Source organism: Mesoplodon bidens (assembly GCF_964165515.1).
Source record: "Mesoplodon bidens genome assembly, chromosome: 9".
Lineage (NCBI taxonomy): Eukaryota > Metazoa > Chordata > Mammalia > Artiodactyla > Ziphiidae > Mesoplodon > Mesoplodon bidens.
This window is the reverse complement of record NC_138166.1, coordinates 4,028,487-4,050,988: the sequence shown is the minus strand read 5'-3', so window position 1 is coordinate 4,050,988 and position 22,502 is coordinate 4,028,487. Positions and strand designations below refer to the sequence as shown.

Below are 22,502 nucleotides of genomic sequence, written 5' to 3'. Positions count from 1 at the left end.
TGGGTATCCCTTTATTAACCTTAACATATAATAATGACTTGGCTCTTCCATCTTTAAAAAAACAAAATGTATGCATGCACACATGTGTGTGTGCACAGCTTCACCCAGAATTGACTGTCTTATTTTTTTCCTAGTATTTCTTAGCAAATTTGCGAAGATTTAGAAAAATTAGTTTATGTTCAGATTTCTACCTCCTCATGCCTTAAGCACTTCTCAACTACCTGTCGGAATTTACTCACTGAACTTTACATAAGAGAGCTAAGCCAAAGTTACACACATGGTCCCTTGTTCCTGGAGATATGATAGACAGAAGGAATGTCCATTTAAAACAGATATAAATATGTGTGCATATATCTGGGTATGTAAGTACGTATACATGTATGAGTGTGTATCACAGAACTTTACTACATCACTGAAATAAGACTCACATAAAAAATGTAGTACCTAGGGGCTTCCCTGGTGGCGCAGTGGTTGGGAGTCTGCCTGCCGATGCAGGGGACACGGGTTCGTGCCCCTGTCCCGGAAGATCCCACATGCCGCGCAGCGGCTGGGCCCGCGAGCCATGGCCGCGGAGCCTGTGTGTCCGGAGCCTGTGCTCCGCAATGGGAGAGGCCACGGCAATGAGAGGCCCGCGTACAGCAAAAAAAAAAAAAAAATGTAGTACCTAATTCCAAGGACATCTTAACTTTTCTTAGCTAATCATACATTTATTTTAAAATCACAGAAACTAAGCACTGATTACTTAATTTTCATAGTTGCTTTGGAATTCACAAAAATTATATGTCCTTAGGAGAAGTGTGTGTCCTTAAAGCACAGAAACATGCATAGGCAAACAGCAGGATTGTTGAGTAAGATTAGATTCGTCAGTTTTACAAAAATGAATTCAATATGAATAATTTCTTATGTGGTTTAGCATGTTGCAAAATGCCTTTGTTTAAAACGTGGAGTTCCTATAAAAGGTGAAGGGGATGAGAAGCAGTGTTTCAAGATAATAATATTTAGATTGGACATTTTTAGGATATATACATAGAAAAATGATTTTCAACTAGTTAGTTCTTCATATATTCAATCAACTGAACAATTTGTGAAAACAGAGGGTAGAATACAATTGTTTTCCTTATGGCATAAAACCTCTTATATTTAAAAAAAAGGAAAAAAATAAACTTATGATATGCCTCCAAGACATATTATTGTGTTAATTCTATATACAAACAGAGTTCGGGGAGAGAAAGAAAAAAAGTTTAGATGAAAATTTCTTCTCTTTTTATACATTTAAATTCTTTTATTTAAACCTGTTAAAGTTTTTTTTTTTTTTTTTTACTCTTTGAAATCAGAATATATCTTAGGCACAAATTATGATATAGGTTGTAACATTCATTGCCATATTTGTTTAAGAAACTCTTCTTTTTTGAAGAAAAATATCCAGAGGTGAATGATATTCCTGCTGGTTGGTTCAGATGATAACAAAATTAAAGACAAGACTTATCTAAATTTATATTCATTAAAAAATGAAAAGTAGTGGGGCTTGCACTTATACACCTCTATCACAAAATAATAAAATATACTTGAAATTATGACTATAAGATGCAAAGAAGTCTCTTCCAAATTATCATTGTATGATTAATTAGTAGAATATTGAGATAAATAGATTATATTAATAGAGTTCAATTTGGGCTAACTTTATTTTATTAAATTTGAGTTCTTCAAATCATGGTAATGTTACATTATTGAGAATATTTAAATAAGCGAAATAGTCCTTATTCCAGGTTATGTTCTATAATTATGAATTTGTTCTATAACAGAAATCACGCTTCCAACTTTTGTTAGACATACTCAAGTTACTTATTGCCATGTATTGAGAACTATCTCTGAATCTGTGCTCTCTGCAGGATGCTGACGGTTCAAAGTTAAACAATACAAAGGCCCAGTCTTGTAGGACCTTGTCATCTAGAGAGGGAACAGAGAAGAGATTTTGTGGGTAGAATACAGTGTGAGGGACGCGTAGGGTTGAATACACTGCCCTCTATGGGATCAGAGCACGAGCCTGAAGTGGGAGGAAAGTGTCAGGAACATCCTTCAGGGGGTGATGATTGCCCAGGATTCTGAACAATGAGTAGTAGTTACTAAATAAAGTAAGTAATGCACACTACATCTTAGATTAATACATCTGTATCTTCCCATTACTTTTCATTCTACTGATGTTTTTGAAACAAATATTCACAAAATCAAGTTACCATTTGAAAATATTCATAGTCTATTAACAGTTCAGTCCATTCATCAACTTTTTCAAAAGGAATGGCTCTTCTGTATAATCAAAGTCACCAGGTGTTTTAAAAAAACTTAACCCTTGCATTAAACTTATGTCATATGACATTATACTTTAATAGCATATGCAATATCAAAGAGTTGAGTATTAAAAAATTTTGTGAATAATTTGAAGTTATATGTATTGGGTTGGCCAAAAAGGTCACTCAGTTAATGAATATGTTGTTCAATAAAGTTCCTAGTGAAAATGAAAAATGTGTCTTTTATTTTTACTTAAAACTGAATGAACTTTTTGGCCAACCCAATATGTCTATGTTTTCAACTCCAATCATTTTTAAAGTACCTAAGGGTATTTCAAAGTGTCCCAGATTTTTTCATCAATACTCTACCCCATTATTCACAATATTTTGCCTGCCAAAATATATAACTTACGTATATTTACCTAAATGTATTAATATACATTTTTTTCTCTTTTTAATTCCTCACACACATATAAAACAATTCATTAGAGTTAATGATGAGTCACACCTCTCAAAATGGTAAAAATTTCAATTAAAAGCCAAGTAAATTGCCATTTTACCCTTAAGAGTCCCCTTGTGAAACATAAAATTTCTGTTGAAATTCTGGAAACACAAGATATAGGTTATAATTTTTCATTACTTATTTATGGATCCTTAGCATTTTAAGAAAACAAGTTGAGAATCATTGTTCTTTTACAAAATATGGAGAGCCAGTCAGAAAACTGAAATAAGCTGATAGCAGCAGTGCTAGAAAAAATAGTTACATTTGATATTTTCCACACTATCAGTAGGTTCAGTCACATGGGTGAACTTACAGAACAGGTCTTTCTACAATACTTTCCTCTGCAGTAGAACAAACAAAGAAACAAATATATTCCTATATAGGCTTCTATAAGTTCAAATTATTTTATTAATGAATTAGTCATAAGGTACTTATGAATCTCAGAGAAGATATCTAACATTTAATTCAGTGATTAGCTTAAAATCCATCTGTATGACTTTATAATCAGCACACTAATGTTTTAACCAAAAATGTCTTCCCTCACCACCCCCGCCACTCTCTCTTTAAAAACAGCCTAAATTACTATTAAATTTAAAACACTGGAACAATTACACTCACTTTTTTGTCTTTGTTGTATTTGGTAAATATCTCCTGAGCTCTCTCTTCTCCTCCATCCGTGAACAACATGATAATCTTATTGCAGTTGGCTCTAGACACATTATACTGTTAAAAAAAAATGTATATCATTCATAATAAAAGGTAGGGAGTATAAAAGCAATATGGAAAGAGCATGCACAGGTTGCAAGTACTGACTGAAGTATCTGCTCAATAAGTCAATTCTAAGAACCAGTTCCTGGATCAAGCCAGACCTATGCATCCCCACACAGGGGCTCTGCCTCATTCCCAACACCCACGGGTCTCCCTTCCTTCAGGCTTCTGAGCAAAGGTCACCTTACCAGTGAGGACTTTCCTGACAACTTTCCCCTCCCAGGCTCTATTTTTCTCCATAGCATTTCACATTTGTTTACATGTAGTATATATTTTATTTGTCTTTTTATTATTGGCTTCTCCCAATAGAATGTTAAATGCCAAAAGGGCATAAACTTGTGTCGTTTTTGTTCAGTGTTGTTTCCTTGCCTAGATGAATGCCTAGCACATAATAACCTCTCAGTGGTTAATTAATAAATGGGTTTTAAATTAATTAATGACCATGATGTCAATTTTATACGCCTATAATTTACACGAGAAACAAATAAATAATATTAATAAAATGTGCATAGTTTTTCACATATATTTTCAATCTATTCACAAACATTTGTTCCTCTCTTCCCTCCTTCATCTTACTTTATTCACTTTACATTTCTGAAATTGCAGTGTTGATCCCTAATGCCCAGTGCTCTTTCATATCTTTGTAAATGTCGACAGCTACTTCCAGAATATTCTCCTATCTGCTCGCAAGCAGCCGCACATATTCTAATCCTGAAAGACTCAATTCCAGTGGTAAGTCCTTTCTTACCCTTTCTTTAAGGTCCCCATAGAGTTGGATTTAGGTAAACAATGGATTAGCATCAAAGGGCTATGAAAACGCACAATTAATTTAGAAAGCTGTATTTCTTTTAGGTCTGAAATTATAATCTCAGCCTTTCTACTGTTGTGAAATGTGTTTGTGAAAGCGTTGAGAACAAAAGATTCACACTAATTTATGAATGCTCAGCTTCTTCGAAAACGTCAACCCTCTAGTTCAGCAATATTCAAAGGGATACAATGTGAGCCTAATTTGTAAGTTTAACCCTCTAATAGCCACATTAAAGAAATAAAAAGAAATATCTGAAATTCTAATAACATATTTAACTCAGTCGTTCAAAAATGTTAGCAATTCAACATCAAATCAATATAAAAGTTACTGAGATAATATACTTTTTTTCTTTCATAGTAAGTATTAAAATTTCGGTGTGTACTTGTAACACATTTCAGTTCAGACCAGGCACATTTCAAATGCGCAGAACCCACTTGTGATCATGGTTATCACACTGGACAGCACAGTCTTGGTCTTTAAGTGACTAATACATTTTTTAAAAAATCACTAATTCTCCTATAGTATTTAAGCTTATTGAAGGTCCCTATTCCTATTTGTCAAAAAAGGTAAATCCCATTTGGGATGGGAAAAGTTAATGAAGACAAAATTTTGCTCTACTGATGAAAAGATCCTGTTTCATATATTCTTACCCCGTTGACTAGGCCATTAGACCATGGGGAGTTAAGGCTTTTAACCAAGCATTGTGAAAACTCATGTATTAACTAATACAATTTATCACATTCAAGCACCATTCTTATTTTTGAAGATAATTATCTGAAAATGTGACCATACAAAAATTTACATATTTTATCATCAAAATAATTTTGTGAAAGGTGTTGAAGTCCCTTAAACTAAAATTAGTTTCTCTGATGACTTGTGTTTTCTATTTGCGTATGTAAAATGGGCAAAATAATATTTACCTAAAGGACTGTCTCAGAAAAGTGATAAAGTAACTAAAGTTTTTAGAACAGAACTTGGTTTCATTTTTTGAAGTAGTGGAGGTATTCTTATTATTATCACTAAATGCAAGTATCAAAGTTACTTTTAGCACATTGAGTCTTGCTGATCATTCTTTAAGACACCCAAAAAAAGAGGAATGCAGAAATGTTGTGCTTTCAACATCATTTTTTCCTCAGGACTTGTGGGAAAGCAGAGTCTATCTCAGCAATTTTTCATTGGGTTTGCAGCTATCTAAAGAATCACACAGTCACAACAAGTATACATAACTGGCTTGGAAGGAACTAAGCAAAGGAAAGAAACTGATTATGTCAATAAAAATACAACAGCTAGGGTTGGTAATTTATGGTAATATGGTATTTCATGACACACTGTTGTATCTCTGTGTGGACAGTATGGGGCACAGCATCTATCGTATGCACTCAATAAAATTTTTTTGGAAAAATGCATCTTAATATATTTGTCAGTATTTTATGAGATGCTAACTGAAGACTAATTCAAATCTTAACGTCTAATTCTATTTGACACTTGATTCAGTGATCTTAAGGGTAAACCTTGCCGGGACAAACAAAAGAGAAGGAATGGCACTGCATGATGAGAAAAAGACTAGAAGTGTCTGAAAGAGGTAACAGAACATGCTTCAGCTCAACAAGGCAAGCCATGGCGTTTGGGAAAATTATTTTAAAATGAAGAATTGCAATGTCTAAGGGACATGTGGAAAGCAGAACACATGAGGCTTACTACTGAGGACATATTAAAAATCATTTACAACTTTGGTAAAGGCAGTGGGAGAGGCCAATAGGAGTTAGATCATATTTTATCAGCAACTAATAATGAACGTGGGAGTTAACGTGGCCCCTCTACATGACCGCCTCTGAAATAGTACATTAGGCTTGAGACGCCTCCTCATCATTTCACAACAGAAACCTGAATAGGAAGGACTGAGTGAGACCAGTTAACAACACTAAGAGGAATAATTAAAATGCCAAGATCTAGAAAACTTGACTATTGACTCAAGAGAAAAAAAGTTAATATAAAAACCTTTCAAATTCCTTTACTACAGAAAGAATATATCCCACTCTAATGATCAATTACGCTTGAATTTTAAAGTTTTGAGTTTTCATTTTTTTATTAATAAGCATACATTATTTAATAATCATACACATTTTACCAAAGATAATTTCCCCTGAAAACTGCAGTGTGGAACTTCTTTGCTTTCCTAACTCCTTACTTGCTTATCGAATGATACTAAAAAAAAATCACTACCTCACACTCCAAATAATTCAAAATTCTACTCTCACATTCCCTCTTTGTAGACTCCTGTGCCACCATCCACCTAGTTTTCCAGTTAAGAGAACTTGGAATCACCCCCTCCCCCTCCCAGCAACCCCTCCTACCCACCCAATCAGGTCACTCGCCTTAACATCTCTGCACATCTAGTCCAACACCAGGATTGCTACAATAGCTTCTTAACGTAGAACACTCGTCAGACCGTGTCATTCTCTTACCACAAGCTTTTCATTTGCTCCTACACACTTCATTTAAAGACAGCTCGTGGTCTCTCCATTTCCATCACCTCTCCCCTCCTGCTTATAGCCCAGCCACACCAATCCACCTGCAATTCTTTCAATGTGCATGACACCCCATGCTTCTGTGCCTTTGTCGATGCTGTTCATTTTATCTCCCTCACCACCTACCTAGATTCTGCTCATTCTTCAAAATCCTGTTTTCAAGGAAGTGCAACAATTTTCTGACCTCCTTTGGGTAAGTGGAGCCCCCTTCCCCAAGCTGCTCCGAGCAAACACACCGTGAATACCCTGTAACAGCACTAACACGTTATATGAGAAATGATGATTTAGCATGTTAGGCTCGAGCTTCTTGAGAACAAATGGTTTTGTTTATGTCTGGAATTTCAGCAATAGCACTGTGACAGGATAAATTGGGAGGCACTCAATAAATATTGGCTGAATGAACACATCAATGAGTCATCACCCAATCAGAGATCTTGAAAACTGTTTAGAAGATTTACTTCGGGAACGACGAAATCAAGTTTGCGGAAAAGACCAAATATAAGGGCTTATTTAGTGACTCAGCAAATATGATAGGAATTATGTGCTGATTCTGTCCCGGCCACATGCTAGTTATTAATGAATTATAACACCAACTCAACAGCCTACGGTCTCACGTGCTTTTCTATGTGGTTTGCTATGTCCACAGATTCTGTGGACATTCTTTACACAACCCGAGTTAGGAAACCAAGGCAGAGAGATGTTAGGTCCATACTCTGAACCACTTCAGTAATATTGCTTCAGAAGTGATACAAACCTGAATGATAGCTCCTGCTTTCAAATAGTTCAAATGAAACAGACAACATGGCCATGTGAAAGTACTAGCCCGCAGTGTGAGATTCATGTTATAATATTGTTACGATGCGGGACAGGTAGTAGGTGTGCCAGAGTTTAAAAGCCTAACTATAGACATCGATGATTCATTCAAGGGAATTTTCCCTTTGGAAGGAATTTCTGCTCTTCCTGTCTACCTTGATGTTAACCATTTGGACCTTTCTATACATTTAGGAACAACCTGAAGACTCAAACTAGATGTTTAAAACTGAAATATTTCCAGAAACCATTTGATGACTGAGATCACAAGTTTCCAAATAAATACAGTACTAATGGAGATAAGACAAAAGAGATGATATTCTAAATGTGTCAACTAAGTTTCCAGTGTTTCTTCAAAATTAAATTGAATAATTACCTTACAAATGTATTTTTTTAAACATAGTTTGAAAAAAGAGAGTAGAAGAAAAGATCTAAAAGAAAAAGAAAATCTACATTTTGTAAACCTTCTGAATTTTGGATTTAAAAATAAAAAAAGTTCAAACATTTCTACTGCCTAGACACATCTGCTTTCTAAATGAATGAAAAACAGAACTGTTATCTAACCCTACAGAGCTGTAACTACCAGGATATTGAAATTCAGATCCTACAATTCAATAATAAAAGACAAAAGGGGGTAGTATTAATACTTACATTAAGCAGCTGTTCAAAAGCAAAACTAAAGCCCTTCTTATAATCCGTGATTCCTTTCGCTGTGATATTATTCACTGCATCTTTCAGCACTTTCTTATTTCTTACATTTGCTTGGACGAGGTGCTGAAAACAGCTTACATCCTGGGCATTGCTGTTAAACTGCAAAAGATAAAAAGGTAAATGTATAAACCAACATTAAAATCAATCATGTAATATTTACTGAATTTGTGTTATACTTCTCAATCCTTCTGCATTGCTTTCTCTTTCAAAAAGAAAAGTGAGTAGATTGGTAACAGAAGTGCACTAAAGATCAAACAGTAATTTTCATCCACGCCCCAACCTCTACTGTATTAGCCTGTCGCTTATTGACACTTTCCTGAACCTAGCTTGGTTTCCCTGATTATAAATTTGGGATTTGAGTTATGTGAGGTCCCTCCCAGCTCTCAAATTTTATGAGCATTTAGATTACAAAAAAAATAAAAAAAATCCACAAAACTCTCAACAAACAATGAAATATATTCAGAATGCAGAAATGATATGATGATGCCTGCACAGAATACAGGGAGAAACTGAGCATTTTACTTGCCTCGCATGAGGAAACGCTAAATGGAAAAGTGGTACACAGAATGACAGGAAAAGACGTTTAGTAAATTTAAAATTTGATGGTAGTCTTTCCACGGGGGTTAAAACAGGAAAGTAATCTGAAGGACTCAAGAACAATGAGTGGCCTTTCAGAACTATCACTCTAGCGGTTATATAGGGAATGCAGTGGAATCACAGAGGCAAGAGAAAGGGCTAGCAGGTCACGGCAGAGTTACTGCTGTGAGTGATAAGGGCCTGAACAACAAAGAGTCTGTAGGAGGAGAAATCAAACTCCAATAATATCTGCCCCAATTGAAAATTTAAGAATGATCACCAAAGTAATTTCAGCAACCGTATAAAAAGTGTTCACACAGTTCACTGGATATTTCCAAAAAGATAAGAATAGGACTCCAGCAAGAAGATCAGGGCGCTAAAGTGAATGGGATCGTCCTATCATTTATAAACTCTGCTATGTGTACAAGCCCCTTAGGCTCCTGGGGCCTAGATTGTCACATCTGCAAAATGAGAATGATAATAAAAACATACTTGCTAAAAGGAAAGGGGCTGGCCAGATCAAATGTTGAAGATATTCTCAGATCAAAAGCACATAATGATTTTAATAGGTGGATCACAAGCCAAAATATATTTTTACATAAGTGATTATCTATTCTCATAAATATAATGCATCATTCTTTTTTCTCTGAAGATCCCTGAAGCCTAGTGATAAGGTACACTGTACAATTCATCAGTCCATTAAGCAAATATTCATTGGCGGCCTGTTATATGTCCAGAGTTGTGGTAGGTGAGAGCTCTGTGACTTCAGACATGAGGTGAATTATGCACACACACATATATATGTATGTAAGCACTTATACGTGTTTACTTTGTGCTGCATTGACTATTTGATCTACAAATATTCATCATTTCCTCTTTGAAAATGCGCTGCAAGTAAGCAGTATTATTATCCATGAGAAAACATTTTTTTGTTTTTTTTTTGCGGTATGAGGGCCTATCACTGTTGTGGCCTCTCCCGCTGCGGAGCACAGGCTCCGGACGCACAGGCTCAGCGGCCATGGCTCACGGGCCCAGCCGCTCCGCGGCACGTGGGATCTTCCCGGACCGGGGCACGAACCCGTGTCCCCTGCATCGGCAGGCGGACTCTCAACCACTGCGCCACCAGGGAAGCCCGATGAGAAACCTTAAGCATAGTTAAATGACTTGTCCATAGTCACGTAACAAATAAGTAGTAGAGAGTCAGGATTCAGACTAGCACTGTAGCAAGAGTCTGGGATTTTAACTACTCCCGCAGTGCCTCTCAATATACTACAATAAATCATGATGAGTTATGTAAAGCAATATAATCCTAACCTCTAAGAGATAATATCTAGAGAATGGGTTCTGATTCGGACTGTAAGCAGTTGGGGGGAAAATTCCCTAAGAAATGGCATTTCCTGTGATTCCACAGAAATGTTTCCTTGAAGACTATGGAGGAAGAACATTCCAGGCAGATAGAACAACACGTAAAAAGGCCCTGATGTGACAAAAAGAAAAGAAGCCTCTTAGAGAAACAAAGATGGAGAGTTTAGCTCAGTTTCATATGAGGACTAATGACATGAAATGCGCTCAGGGACGGAGGCTGGGTCTAATGGAAATGCTAAACAATTAGGCACGTATTCTCTGTGGAACGGCCAGTCACGAAAGGTTTTAAGCCAAATGCAAAATAATTTAATCTAGAACGTTAACAGCTCACCCTAGCTGCTGTTTAGGAATTGGATGTAAGGTGAGCAAAATTCACAGGATGGAAAATAATTAGGAGGCTATTGCAGTAACCCAGCTGAACAGACAGTGGCTTTGTTATTCACGGAGATGGTCCGAAAAGAGGGGTTCAAAACCTATTTCGGAGAAAGAATCACTAGCTTGTGGTGGTGCACTGGGTCTGCGTCAAGTAAGAAGAGAATTCTGACATGGGCATCTGCGTGGCCGGAGGAGGAACGGATTCAGGGACACTTGAGGATTAGGGGAGAGAAGCACACAGTTCCAGTGCAGGTGAGATTTCAGTATGTGAGATACGCAAATGAAGATGTCAAGAAATCATAAGGTTGAAAGCAAGAGGCTCAGAAGAAGTCTTGAGTAAATATAAAAAACACGGAAAGCTTCAGCAGAGAAATTTGGTTTAAAACCATGTGATTAAAAGTGAAGCAGAGGAGGGGTCCCTGAGAAAACTGAGCAGGAGTTAAGATCCCCTGGAGGCAGGAAGGAAGTCAGGAGACTGGACTGGCTCAGATGATGAGAGGAAAACAGTCTCAAGAAGAACACACTGCGGGACAGAGACAGGAAAGATGAGGACTTAAGAGTACCCACTGCACTCATCCCCGTTACACAGGCAGCGTCTGCAGGTCGGGGGGTGGAACACATGGAGTGCACTGAACAACAATGGGAGGAATTAGCCCGTGCAGAGGCAAGTCTTCAGAGCACCTCGGCTGCGAGGCAGAGAACGAACAGGGTGGTCCCTGAAGGGGTGGACTTGCCTTGCTTTTTTTTTTTTTAAATTTTTTATTTATTTATTTATTTATTTATTTATTTATTTATTTATTTATTTATTTATTTATTTTTGGCTGTGTTGGGTCCTCATTGCTGCGCGTGGTCTTTCTTTAGTTGCGATGAGCGGGGGCTACTGTTTGTTGCAGTGCGCGGGCTTCTCATTGCGGTGGCTTCTCTTGTTGCGGAGCACGGGCTCTAGGTGCGTGGGCTTCAGTAGTTGGGGCACGCGGGCTCTAGAGCACAGGCTCAGTAGACGTGGCACATGGGCTTAGTTGCTCCGCAGCATGTGGATCTTCCCAGACCAGGGTTTGAACTCGTGTCCCCTGCATCGGCAGGCGGATTCTTAACCACTGCGCCACCAGGAAAGCGAAGGGTCACTAGAGCAAGAGAGGATTTATCCTGAAGACAGAAGGAAGAAAACGGTGCAGGCAACAGAACAGAGGTGACAAACGAAGCCCTTGTGAAGATGGGGAAGGATGGGATACACATGGTCCTAGAGGAACAAGCCTGTAAGAAACCACGTATCCACTTCATTGTTCTGGGAAAGAAGAGTGATGGCTGAGCCCCTGCCGCTGGGTGTACAGAGCTTTGGTGTGGGGAAATGATATTACTGCCTGTGGCTTTTGTCTCCAGTGGACCATGAAGCAAGGTCATCAGGATAAAGTAAAACAGGAGGTGGGAGGTTTGGAGAGAGTATAGATAAAACAGGAAGTAAAATGTCTTGCAAAGATAAATCTTGAGTTCTTTCTCACTTTTACTTGGAACACTACTTTTGGGTACATCATATATATGAGAACAAAGCTCCAATATACTTGTTTTCAATAAAGTAAAACATTGAAAAGTCAGTATCTTCAGATCCAAATCCCACTGCCTTTCCCCCCCATTATTTGATAATCTGACACAATCTTATGCTACACATCCCGTTTTGAAAGCAAAAGAATATGAGAATTCCCGTGTTAGAAAGTAAAAAAATAAAGTAAAAATAAAAATAGATTGCCAATACATTAACGGTAAAACATCTGACCTTAAAGAATCATTAGAAATGATTAGAGGAAATGTTATTACGTGATTTAGTTAAATCATGAAACTTGATAAAATTACAAGTTATGCAGAAAATGAACACTGAATAATGTATTGCCCGGAGTCTTTCGGTTGGCCTTAACCTGCTTTGAACACAGAAGAGTGAAGCATCTCATTAAGTCACTTTAACACAAACTGATTAAATGTAAATTCAATTCATTAAATACAAATTCAGCGGTGTATAACAGAAACACTACAATTATACTCATAACAAAACTCATAAATAATGCAGAGAAAGGAATAACTTACAAAGTATAAGTCCCTATGGCAAATCTTATTCTCCAAGAAAGGAATGAGAAATGTGAAAAGTTCTGACTTAGGTAAGTATATATTTCAGACATCTTAGACTCACTTGCTTTTAGAATAGAAAAAAAAAAAAAAAGAACAGATTTACTTTCACAAACTGAAATTACAGTCTTTGGTGACATGTGTCCAGACTGTAATTTATAAACCCCATATTTAATACATTAACCACCACTTAGGGCAAAAGTCTAATAATATAGCATTACAAAGCGTTGAAATACTACATGGTGACTGAAAATAGACTTAAGGAGTCCTGCTTTTGTAATCTCTTAAGAAAATACTTCTTTTAAATATGTATACTTAACTAATCCTACAGAGCCCCAAATCCAAACTAACTTCGCGCTCATTCCTTTCCCAATCCCAGAAGATTCAACCAGGTAGGTCCCTGATCAGAAATGCTGAGAAAAATCTCTGCTGGCACGCTGAGACAGGAAGGTGTGTGGGTTAACGTGAGCATCTGGGGTAGCAATGAGGAGGGATTTCTATCTCTGCCCCAGCATTTGAACATTCTTTTGTCTTCCTCTTCCACATACCCTGCTGCTTCCGCCTACAACACTTGTTGTCCCACTTACTTCAACATTCTTTCCTTATAAAAGGCTTTCATGATCTTCCCTGACTAGGTCAAATCACCCCATTAAAAGTTTCATAGGCCTAGATATATCTTTTTTATGGAATACATCACAGTCATAATTCTATATTTCTTTGTATGATATCTTTATAGACTCTTTGACTGGATTAAAAGCCATAGCCAAAAAAGAAAACAGCCATCCCACCACTGTACTTGACATATTAATAGGTATCCATATAATTGGTGTACAATAAACATACAAAATAAATATTTACTGAATGAATGTATGGAGTTTAAGATAATTAGAAGACAGTGCACAAATACTGATCAATAATTTAGCTAAAAGCTTCTAAGTATAGAACCTGTATTTTAGTTCTGCAATATCTTGTTAAATTTGTACATTTATAAATATAAATACTCTGTCCAAAAAGACACTATTAAAATATCCAAATGAAGATGTATGCAGAATACCTAGCGTGGAGCCCGGCACATAGTAAATGTTAAATCAACTGCAACTCTATTGTTTTAAAAATTATTTTAGTAAAAACATTAGTATACTTCATAAGAAATAAGAATAGATTCCTAGATTCATGAGAAAGATTCATATAAACAATATCAGCTTTAGTGACCTTTAAATAAAGTTCACTACTGGGATGGTACAAGTGGCCCTCAAACATTAGTTTAGTTCTTGAAACAGTCTCTGGGAATAACCATGAACAGTAAATTTCAATGCTTCCAATGAACCTTCCTATTAAATATCACAATCGAGTACACATATCAAATTAAAAGATAATTTAAGATCCAAACAAATTGTTAATTTCTCAAATGAAATAACTTAGACTCTTGGCTTTGTAAAGGCAAGGTTTTTTTTTTGTTCTGATGTCCTGCACTGAATAAGAAATCATCCACAAAATATTTCTGAGAGAGGAGGCTCTGCTGCTCATTGGATTAACCTGGGATACAAACGATGAAATGCTGACATTGCCTTGATATGCACAAGTCAAAGAGGCATCAAATTCCTGAAAAGCAACCTTGTCTAGAAATGGCACCTATAATACACCTTCATGGAGTACCAAGGCTCCCACTGAAGAGGTTGGTGGGCTCAAGTAGTTTTCCCCTAGACTGTTGAAGAATTAAAGGCAAAATAAATCCAAAGGTGATATTCTTCCACTTGGAACTGCAGAGAAAAAGTGGTCCAGTTAATCTTTGTCTGACCACTCAGTATGTCCTTAATTTCCACCCATTCACCTCATCCACGTATTTCAAACTCTTTTTTTTTTTGCCATGAAAAAGAAATACAGTGTAAAATTATGGGCTCCTGCTGTGTAGATGATCAGCAAAAACAACTCAAGTTCAGACTGGCCTGCTTTGGAACATGGGTATTTTTTAAAATTATAAAATATAAGTAAACTACTTTACATAATTAACTACTGTAAATAATTTATATAACAAATTTATATTATATAAAGTAATTTAAATGGATTATCTAAATTAAATAAACTGCAAACAATTTTGCATATCAGGCTGTGGTATCAGAAGCGATCTACATTTTGGACACCAGATGGCAATGAAGGAAAATAAAAGGAAAGTGAACAGAGGCTGTGATATTAAAAATCTTGGTTGTTTTATTCCTACTAAAATACTTGTTATCTATTTTGATTTACCCACTTTTCATAGGAAACTAGGAAATATTATAAAGCAACAAAATGGTTATTCTAAAATCCAGAGAAAATAGCTTATAGCATTTACCCACATGCATATGTATATATTATTCCTAGTTAAGAATGATTTTAAGGCTTTTATCTATTGCCAAATTACTTTCTAGATATATTGCGCCGATTTAAATATGTGTGAGAGTCTCACTTCACTCTCAGACACACAACATTTTTATTTGCTAAACTGTACTTTAAAATAATATTTCAATATTCAATAATTACTTGAATTCCTCAGTGGTTAATGAAGTGAACATTTTTTTCTCACATATTAATTGTCATATAAACCTGTGAATTGTAAGTCCTATTTTTTCCAGTTTGTTGCTTACCTTTTAATTTTAACTATTGATCGTGTTCTTTATGATTTCTTAAAGTATTTTTATGCTTAGAAAACCATCCATTATTCAGATAATAAACATCTACAGTTTCTACTAATATTTGATGGTTTTGTTTGCTTATTTTACATTTTGGTGTTTAGTCATGGTGGAAATTATTTTCCCCAATAGTATGAGGGGACAATTAGATTAAGCAATTTTTTTTCAAATAGCCAATTTTCCCTTTTATTGAGTAATTATTGGTTCCTGATCTACTGTGTATAATAAATTAAGATTATGGATACATTTCCTTTACTATTTGGATACATATTCCTTTACTGTTCCCATTATTTCACCAGCTTCTTACTTTTTAATATTAATAATAAAAATATTAGCTGACATGTACTGAAAATCACAGCTATGCCAATCTAAGAACATCACATGTACTAATTCACTTAACCTTGACCAAGCTTAAAGTCTTAGCTGTAATATGGTTTCCATTATACAGTTAAGGAAATGAGGCTTAGAATGTCAAGGAAAGGGCTCAGAGTCACTCAACAACTAAGGTCAGGACTCTACTTCAAACCCAAACCCCTGAAACTCTTCTCCATGGTGTCTAATCACTTTTAATTTATGCCAGAAGAATAAACTGCCATACTCTGTCACGCTACTTTTTCCACCACTATTTTCCTATTGAACTTGAGAACTATGTTTTGTCGAATTAAAACCACATTTACAAATAATTTTGGGACAAACTGGTATCTTCACGAGTCAGCTTTTCATTCCAGTAAGAATCATTCATCAATTCCACATTTATTACTGTTCCTTCATTTCAACTCTTATACATATATCTCATATACTCTTTTCTCTTTCTTAAACTTCAAGTCCTAATGAAATCAATCAAGATGGCAGAGTAAGAGGATGTGAAGCTTACCTCCCCCCCACAAAACTACATCGACATGTAGAACAATTCTCACTGAAAACTAACTGGAAACTGTCATCAGGACTCCTGTACAACCAAGACTGTAAGAAAGATACATATGTAATTGGGTAGGAAGGGAAGAAAAGTGATTGGGTCAGGACCTGTGCCCCTGGGAGGGGACTCAAAGGAAAAGGGAGATTACACAGATTGAGACCCTCCCTGGGGAGTGTGCGGTGTGAGTCACAGATGGGGTAGACCAGTACTGGTGTCGTGCACGGGGGACATGAGACCCTTTGGCTGGTGGGAGGACCTCTGCAATGAACAGGAGGGCTGCGGGAAGCCTGGACGTCACTTGTGAGGGGTGCATGCATGCGCTGGCTTGCTCCCAAGTCAGGGTGAAGAGAAGACTACTCTAGCGGCTGCTGGTGGCCCATGACCACCTTGCTGCCTGGCTCAGCCCGACCTGAGAGAACGCCCTGGTCCCACTCATTCCATGTCACAGTGCAGCACTGGTTCTGGGGTGACCACAACTGGGAAGAAGATTCAACACAGGGACACAGAGGCGACCCCATCCCAGGGCGGAGCCTGGGTGGACTGGCAGTGGCCACTGTTGGCACTTACTCAAGCAGCGCCTCAGAAGAAGCCCAGATTTCTGATGGCAGCTGCTCCATCACAGCTCATGCCCCCATATATGCTGAGAGTCCATGTGGGCCCCGCCTGCCCTGTGGTGTGGCTCTACCACAGAGTGGGGGCAGCAGAGACTTAGGGCTGTGATCAGCTGTGAGGGACAAAAGGCACTGGCACCCAAGTCTGTGTCTGAGCAGAGCAAGGGAAACAACTGCACCTGACGGAGCAGCTCATCTGAGACAGCTCGCACTCCTGTCTGTGGACAACATGAGCCGAGAGCTCACATGGGCCCCCCTGGCTTCAGCACGACCCCCACGCTGGGACAAGGGGATCCCATTTTTGGGAAGAGAGGAAAGCACAAACTTAAAGAGAACAGAACCAACTGAGGCCTGAACATCCAGGCTTTTGCTCCAGCAACTTGGGATCAGACCCCACCCACAACAGGGCAGTGATGGCCAGTGAGCAGAGAGGAAGTCTTGCCTCACACCCAGCTTCAGCTTTAGCCCCTCTGTGTGCAGTCCCACCCCCTACCAGGGTGACAGATGTCAGCACAGGCTGAAGAAAGATGTTACTAGCATCCACGTCAAATCCAGCTCTCCCACCAAAGGCACTGGGCACATGCAGCCTGTACAGGGACACACTCCCATAAGCACACACATTTAAGACTGCAATAGGTAACTGCTTCAGCTAAATTCGTAGAGGCAGATAAATTTAAGCAAAATTAAAAGGCAGAGGAACTGCTCTCAATTAGAAGAGCAAAAGAAAATCCCTGAAAAAAAGAGCTAATGAAACAGGAATAGTTTACCAGATAAAGAATTCAAAGCATTGGTAATAAAAATGTTAACTGAATTAGGGGAAAGCATAGATGAACACAGTGAAAACTTTAACAGAGAACTAGAAAATACTACAAAGACCCAATCAAAAATAAAGAATTCAGTAACTGGAGAAAACAAACAAAAAAAAACCCCAACACACTATAAGGAATGAGTAGCAGACCAAGTGATACAGAAGAATGCATAAGTGATCTGGAAGACAGAATAATGGAAATCACCCAAATGGAACAGCAAAAAGAAAAACAAATTTAAAAACATGAAAACAGTTTAAGAGATCACTGGAACAACAAGTATACCAACATTCGCATTATAGGGGTCCCAGAAGGAGAAGAGAGAGAAACCGTATTTAAAATGTATTTGAGGAAACTACAGCTGACAACTACCCAAACCTGAAGAAAGAAACAGATATCCAGAAGCACAGGGAGTCCCAAACAAGATGAACCCAAACAGACCCACACCAAGACACATCATAATAAAAATGGCAAAAGTTAAAGTGAGAATTCTAAAGGCAATGAGAGAAAAACGAAGAGGCATACAAGGGAATCCACATGAGGCTATCACCTGATTTCTCTGCATAAACTCTGCAGGTCTAAAGAGAGTGGCATGATATATTCAAAGTCCTTAAAGGGAAAAACCTGCAACCTAGGATACTTTACACAACAAGATTACAATTTAGAATAGAAGAAGAAATAAAGAACTTCGCAGACAAGCAAAAACAGAAAGAGTCCATCAATACTAAACATACCCTAAAAGAAATGTTACAAGGTCTTCTCTAAGAGAAAAAGAAGTAAGAATCTATATGAAAGGGGAAATCCCACTATGAAATGCAAATATATTGCACATATTGAGGATCAACCACTTAAATACGCCAGTATGAAGATTAAAAGACAAAACATCGTAAAAGAACCATAACTACAGTAAACAAGGGATAACAATGAAGATGCAAAATATGACATCAGAAACACAGTATGTGGGCGAGGGGAGTAAAATGTAGATCTTTTAGAACGTGTTTGAACTTAAATGGCTATCAATTTAAAACAACTAGATACAGTTACAGGTCAACATGTATGAACCCCATAAAAACCATAAATCAAAATCCAACAATAGACGTAGAAAAAAAAAAAAAAAGGAACACAAGCATACTACTAAAGAAAATCATCAAACCACAAGGGAATGGGCTTCCCTGGTGGTGCAGTGGTGGAGAGTCTGCCTGCCGATGCAGGGGACACGGGTTCGTGCCCCGGTCTGGGAAGATCCCACATGCCATGGAGCGGCTAGGCCCGTGAGCCATGGCTGTTGAGCCTGCGCGTCCGGAGCCTGTGCTGTGCAACGGGAGAGGCCACAACAGTGAGAGGCCCACATACAGAAAAAAAAAAAAAAAAAAAACCCACAAGGGAAGAAGCAAAAATAAAATGAACAGAGAAGAACTATAAAAAAATACCAGACAACAAGTAATAAAACAGCAATAAGTACATACCTACCAATAATTACTTTAAATGTACATTTAATCCAACAATGTATAAAAAAGTTCATACACCATCATCAAGTTGGATTTACTCCATGGTACAAGGATGGCTCAACATATGGAAATCAATCAATTTGATAGACCACATTAACAAAAGGAAAGATAAAAACTGCATGATCATCTCAAAAGATGCAGAAAAAGCAGTTGACAAAATTCATCATCCATTCATGATATAAACTCTCATCAAAGTGGGTACAGAGGGAAAATATCTCAACATAAAAAAGGCCATTTATGACAAATTCACAGTCAGTATAATATTCAATGGTGGCAATGTAAATCTGTGTAGCCACTATGGAAAACAGTATGGAGGTTCCTAAAACACTAAAAATAGAACTACTATAGGATTCAGTAATTCCACTCCTGGGTATATATCCAGCAAAAACAAAAACACTAATTCTAACTGATACATGTCCCTCAATGTTCATAGCAGCACTGTTTATCATAGCCAAGAGACAGAAGCAACCCAGATGTCAATAAACAGACAAATATATAAAGAAGATGTGGTATACATTTACAATGGAATATTACTCAGCCATAAAACAATGAAAATATGCCATTTGCTGCAACGTGGATGAACCTAGAGAATATTATGCATAGTGATGTAAGTCAGAGAAAGACATATACCATAGGATATCACTTATATGTGGAATCTAAGAAAGAAAACGAATGTAAAGAGTAAAACAGAAATAGACTCACAGATATCGAAAACAAACCAGTGGTTACCAGTAGGAAGAGGGAAGGAGAAGGGACAAGATAGGGGTATGGGATTAAGAGGTACATACGACTGTGTATAAAATAGATAAGCAAGAGGGATATATTGTATAGCACAGGGAATTATAGCCATTATCTTGTAATAACTTCTAATGGAGTATAATCTGTAAAAATACTGAATCACTATGCTGTATACCCAAAAAGGGTAAAATATTTTAAATTAAAGATACGTCAATAAAAATAAATAAATAAAATAAAATAAAATGCAGGTCCTAAATATATTAGTAAAAGTACTGCCGGTAATTCATGGCTTTTGCTAATATTGTGAATGTGATTTTAATTTCTATTATTAATTCTTGTTCAGCCAAAACCAGACATGTGGTCACCCTCCCATGGCTAGAGGTGCCACAAGTATCTTTGCTAATAGCACTCTGAGACTTGACCACTCCTGTCCTCAAATTGATGTTGCTGTCCCCTAACATTGGTTGCTGGCTTACCGTTTCCTTGGCCTACAGAAAAAAAAAAAAATTTAATTAAAAATTGACCATTTTGGGGGGAGGGGGAAGGGTAAGCTGTGCCAAAGTGAAAGAGAGGCATGGACATATATACAGTACCAAACGTAAGGTAGATAGTTAGTGGGAAGCAGCCGCATAGCACAGGGAGATCAGCTTGGTGCTTTGTGACCGCCTGGAGGGGTGGGATAGGGAGGGTGGGAGGGAGGGAGACGCAAGAGGGAAGGGATGGGGGAACAGATGTATATGCATGACTGATTCACTTTGTTATAAAGCAGAAACTAATAAAAAAATAATAATGAAAAAAAAAAAGAATTGACCATTTTTTAATTCAGTTTAGGAAAACCAGGTCTAGTTCAGGTCCTGCCTGTAATAAGCACCCACAGCCATGGCTGATTCAATTATCTCCTCTGAGCTTCAGGTTTTTCTTTCTGAAATAAAAGCCTTTGCTAGATCACTTGGAAAGCCCCTCAAATTCTAAAATCATATTTATATCTGATAATTTTAACTATGATGGAAAATTACATAAATGCATAGGAATAAGAAATTCTGTATATACCAAAAGAAAATGGCATCAATAAAAAGTGAAAATATTGAGAACATTATTAAGACACAATTTATGTTTGCCTCTAATTATAAATCATGGCCCATCAAAACTTCTGATAATTGTCATTTTTAAACAAATATTCCCATTAACTTGAATCATGACATGCCCAAAATTCAGTATGTTGACTTTTGTCAAAAACTTGAAAGAATTTCTGAGTAAGTCCCAAGTATCTTTTTTAATATATTCTATTTACATGTTGGTACAGAAAACTTTTAAACCTCTCTAATTATAGGCATTTATAAGAATTTCAAGCAATTGAGAGTGTGCTACTCTTTTGCTTCAGAATTAATTTGTATTTAGCTTCCTTGCTCCTAACAACTTGATATTTATATTTTCTCAACCATCTCAACCAGTGTGCAATTCTGATACCAGAGCACTCATCCAACTAGAAATATGGGCAGCTTTCTCTCCATCATTCTCAAGATATAATAATTGTATCAGTATTATTCCTAATATAAGTATTTTTCTCATAGCCCTGTGGAAATTTGCATGCCAGCTCCCAAAGATGAAATGACCAAATGATCACATACTCTATGATCACTTCCTCTTCACCCACACTGTGATGCAGAGCTGACCAATACGTTTAATATTTTCACGGTACATGAAACTGAGTACTTGGAACATCTTCCCTAATTGAAAAAAGATCATTTGTGATGACGGCTGCCTTTGCCTAAAGAACACAATGAGCAAGATACACACACCTAATGTGTTTGCAGAGTAGAGATACTGTCATACTGACAATATGAGTGAGATTGACTCTGGTCACTTAAAACACAAAGATATTTTATCACTGACTGAAATTTGTTATAAAATGACATCTATATAGCACTCTCCCAGCCGCTCCAGCAATCTTTACTCTTGTCTTATTTTAAGAAATGGCCACGGCCACCCCAACCTTCAGCAATCACCACCCTGATCAATCAACGGTCAGCATCAAGGCAAGATCCTCCATCAGCAAAAAGATTAAGACTCAGTGAAGGGGGCTTCCCTGGTGGCGCAGGGGTTGAGAATCTGCCTGCCAATGCAGGGGACCAGGGCTCGAGCCCTGGTCTGGGAAGATCCCACGTGCCACAGAGCAACTAAGCCCGAGCGCCACAACTACTGAGCCTGCGCTCAAGAGCCCGCAAGCCATAACTACTGAGCCTGTGCTCTAGAGCCCATAAGCCACAACTACTGAGCCCACGTGCTGCAACTACTGAAGCCCACGCACCTAGAGCCCATGGTACACAACAAGAGAAGCCACTGCAATGAGAAGCCTGCGCACCGCAACGAAGAATAGCCCCTGCTCTCCACCACTAGAGAGAGCCTGCGTG

At 37.5% G+C, this 22,502-nt stretch overlaps 1 protein-coding gene across 2 annotated transcripts in view; it reads right to left on the bottom strand.

Moving 5' to 3' along the window:
- The window catches only part of CACNA2D1 (calcium voltage-gated channel auxiliary subunit alpha2delta 1), a 504,082-nt gene that overhangs the window by 83,323 nt on the left and 398,257 nt on the right, over positions 1 to 22,502 (bottom strand). For both annotated transcript variants that reach the window (XM_081243691.1, XM_081243692.1), the window contains 2 exons: positions 8,353 to 8,511; positions 3,406 to 3,510 (listed from right to left, as the gene is read on the bottom strand). In XM_081243691.1, the coding sequence (XP_081099817.1) occupies positions 3,406 to 3,510; positions 8,353 to 8,511 (264 nt within the window). The remainder of the gene's footprint in view (positions 1 to 3,405; positions 3,511 to 8,352; positions 8,512 to 22,502) is intronic.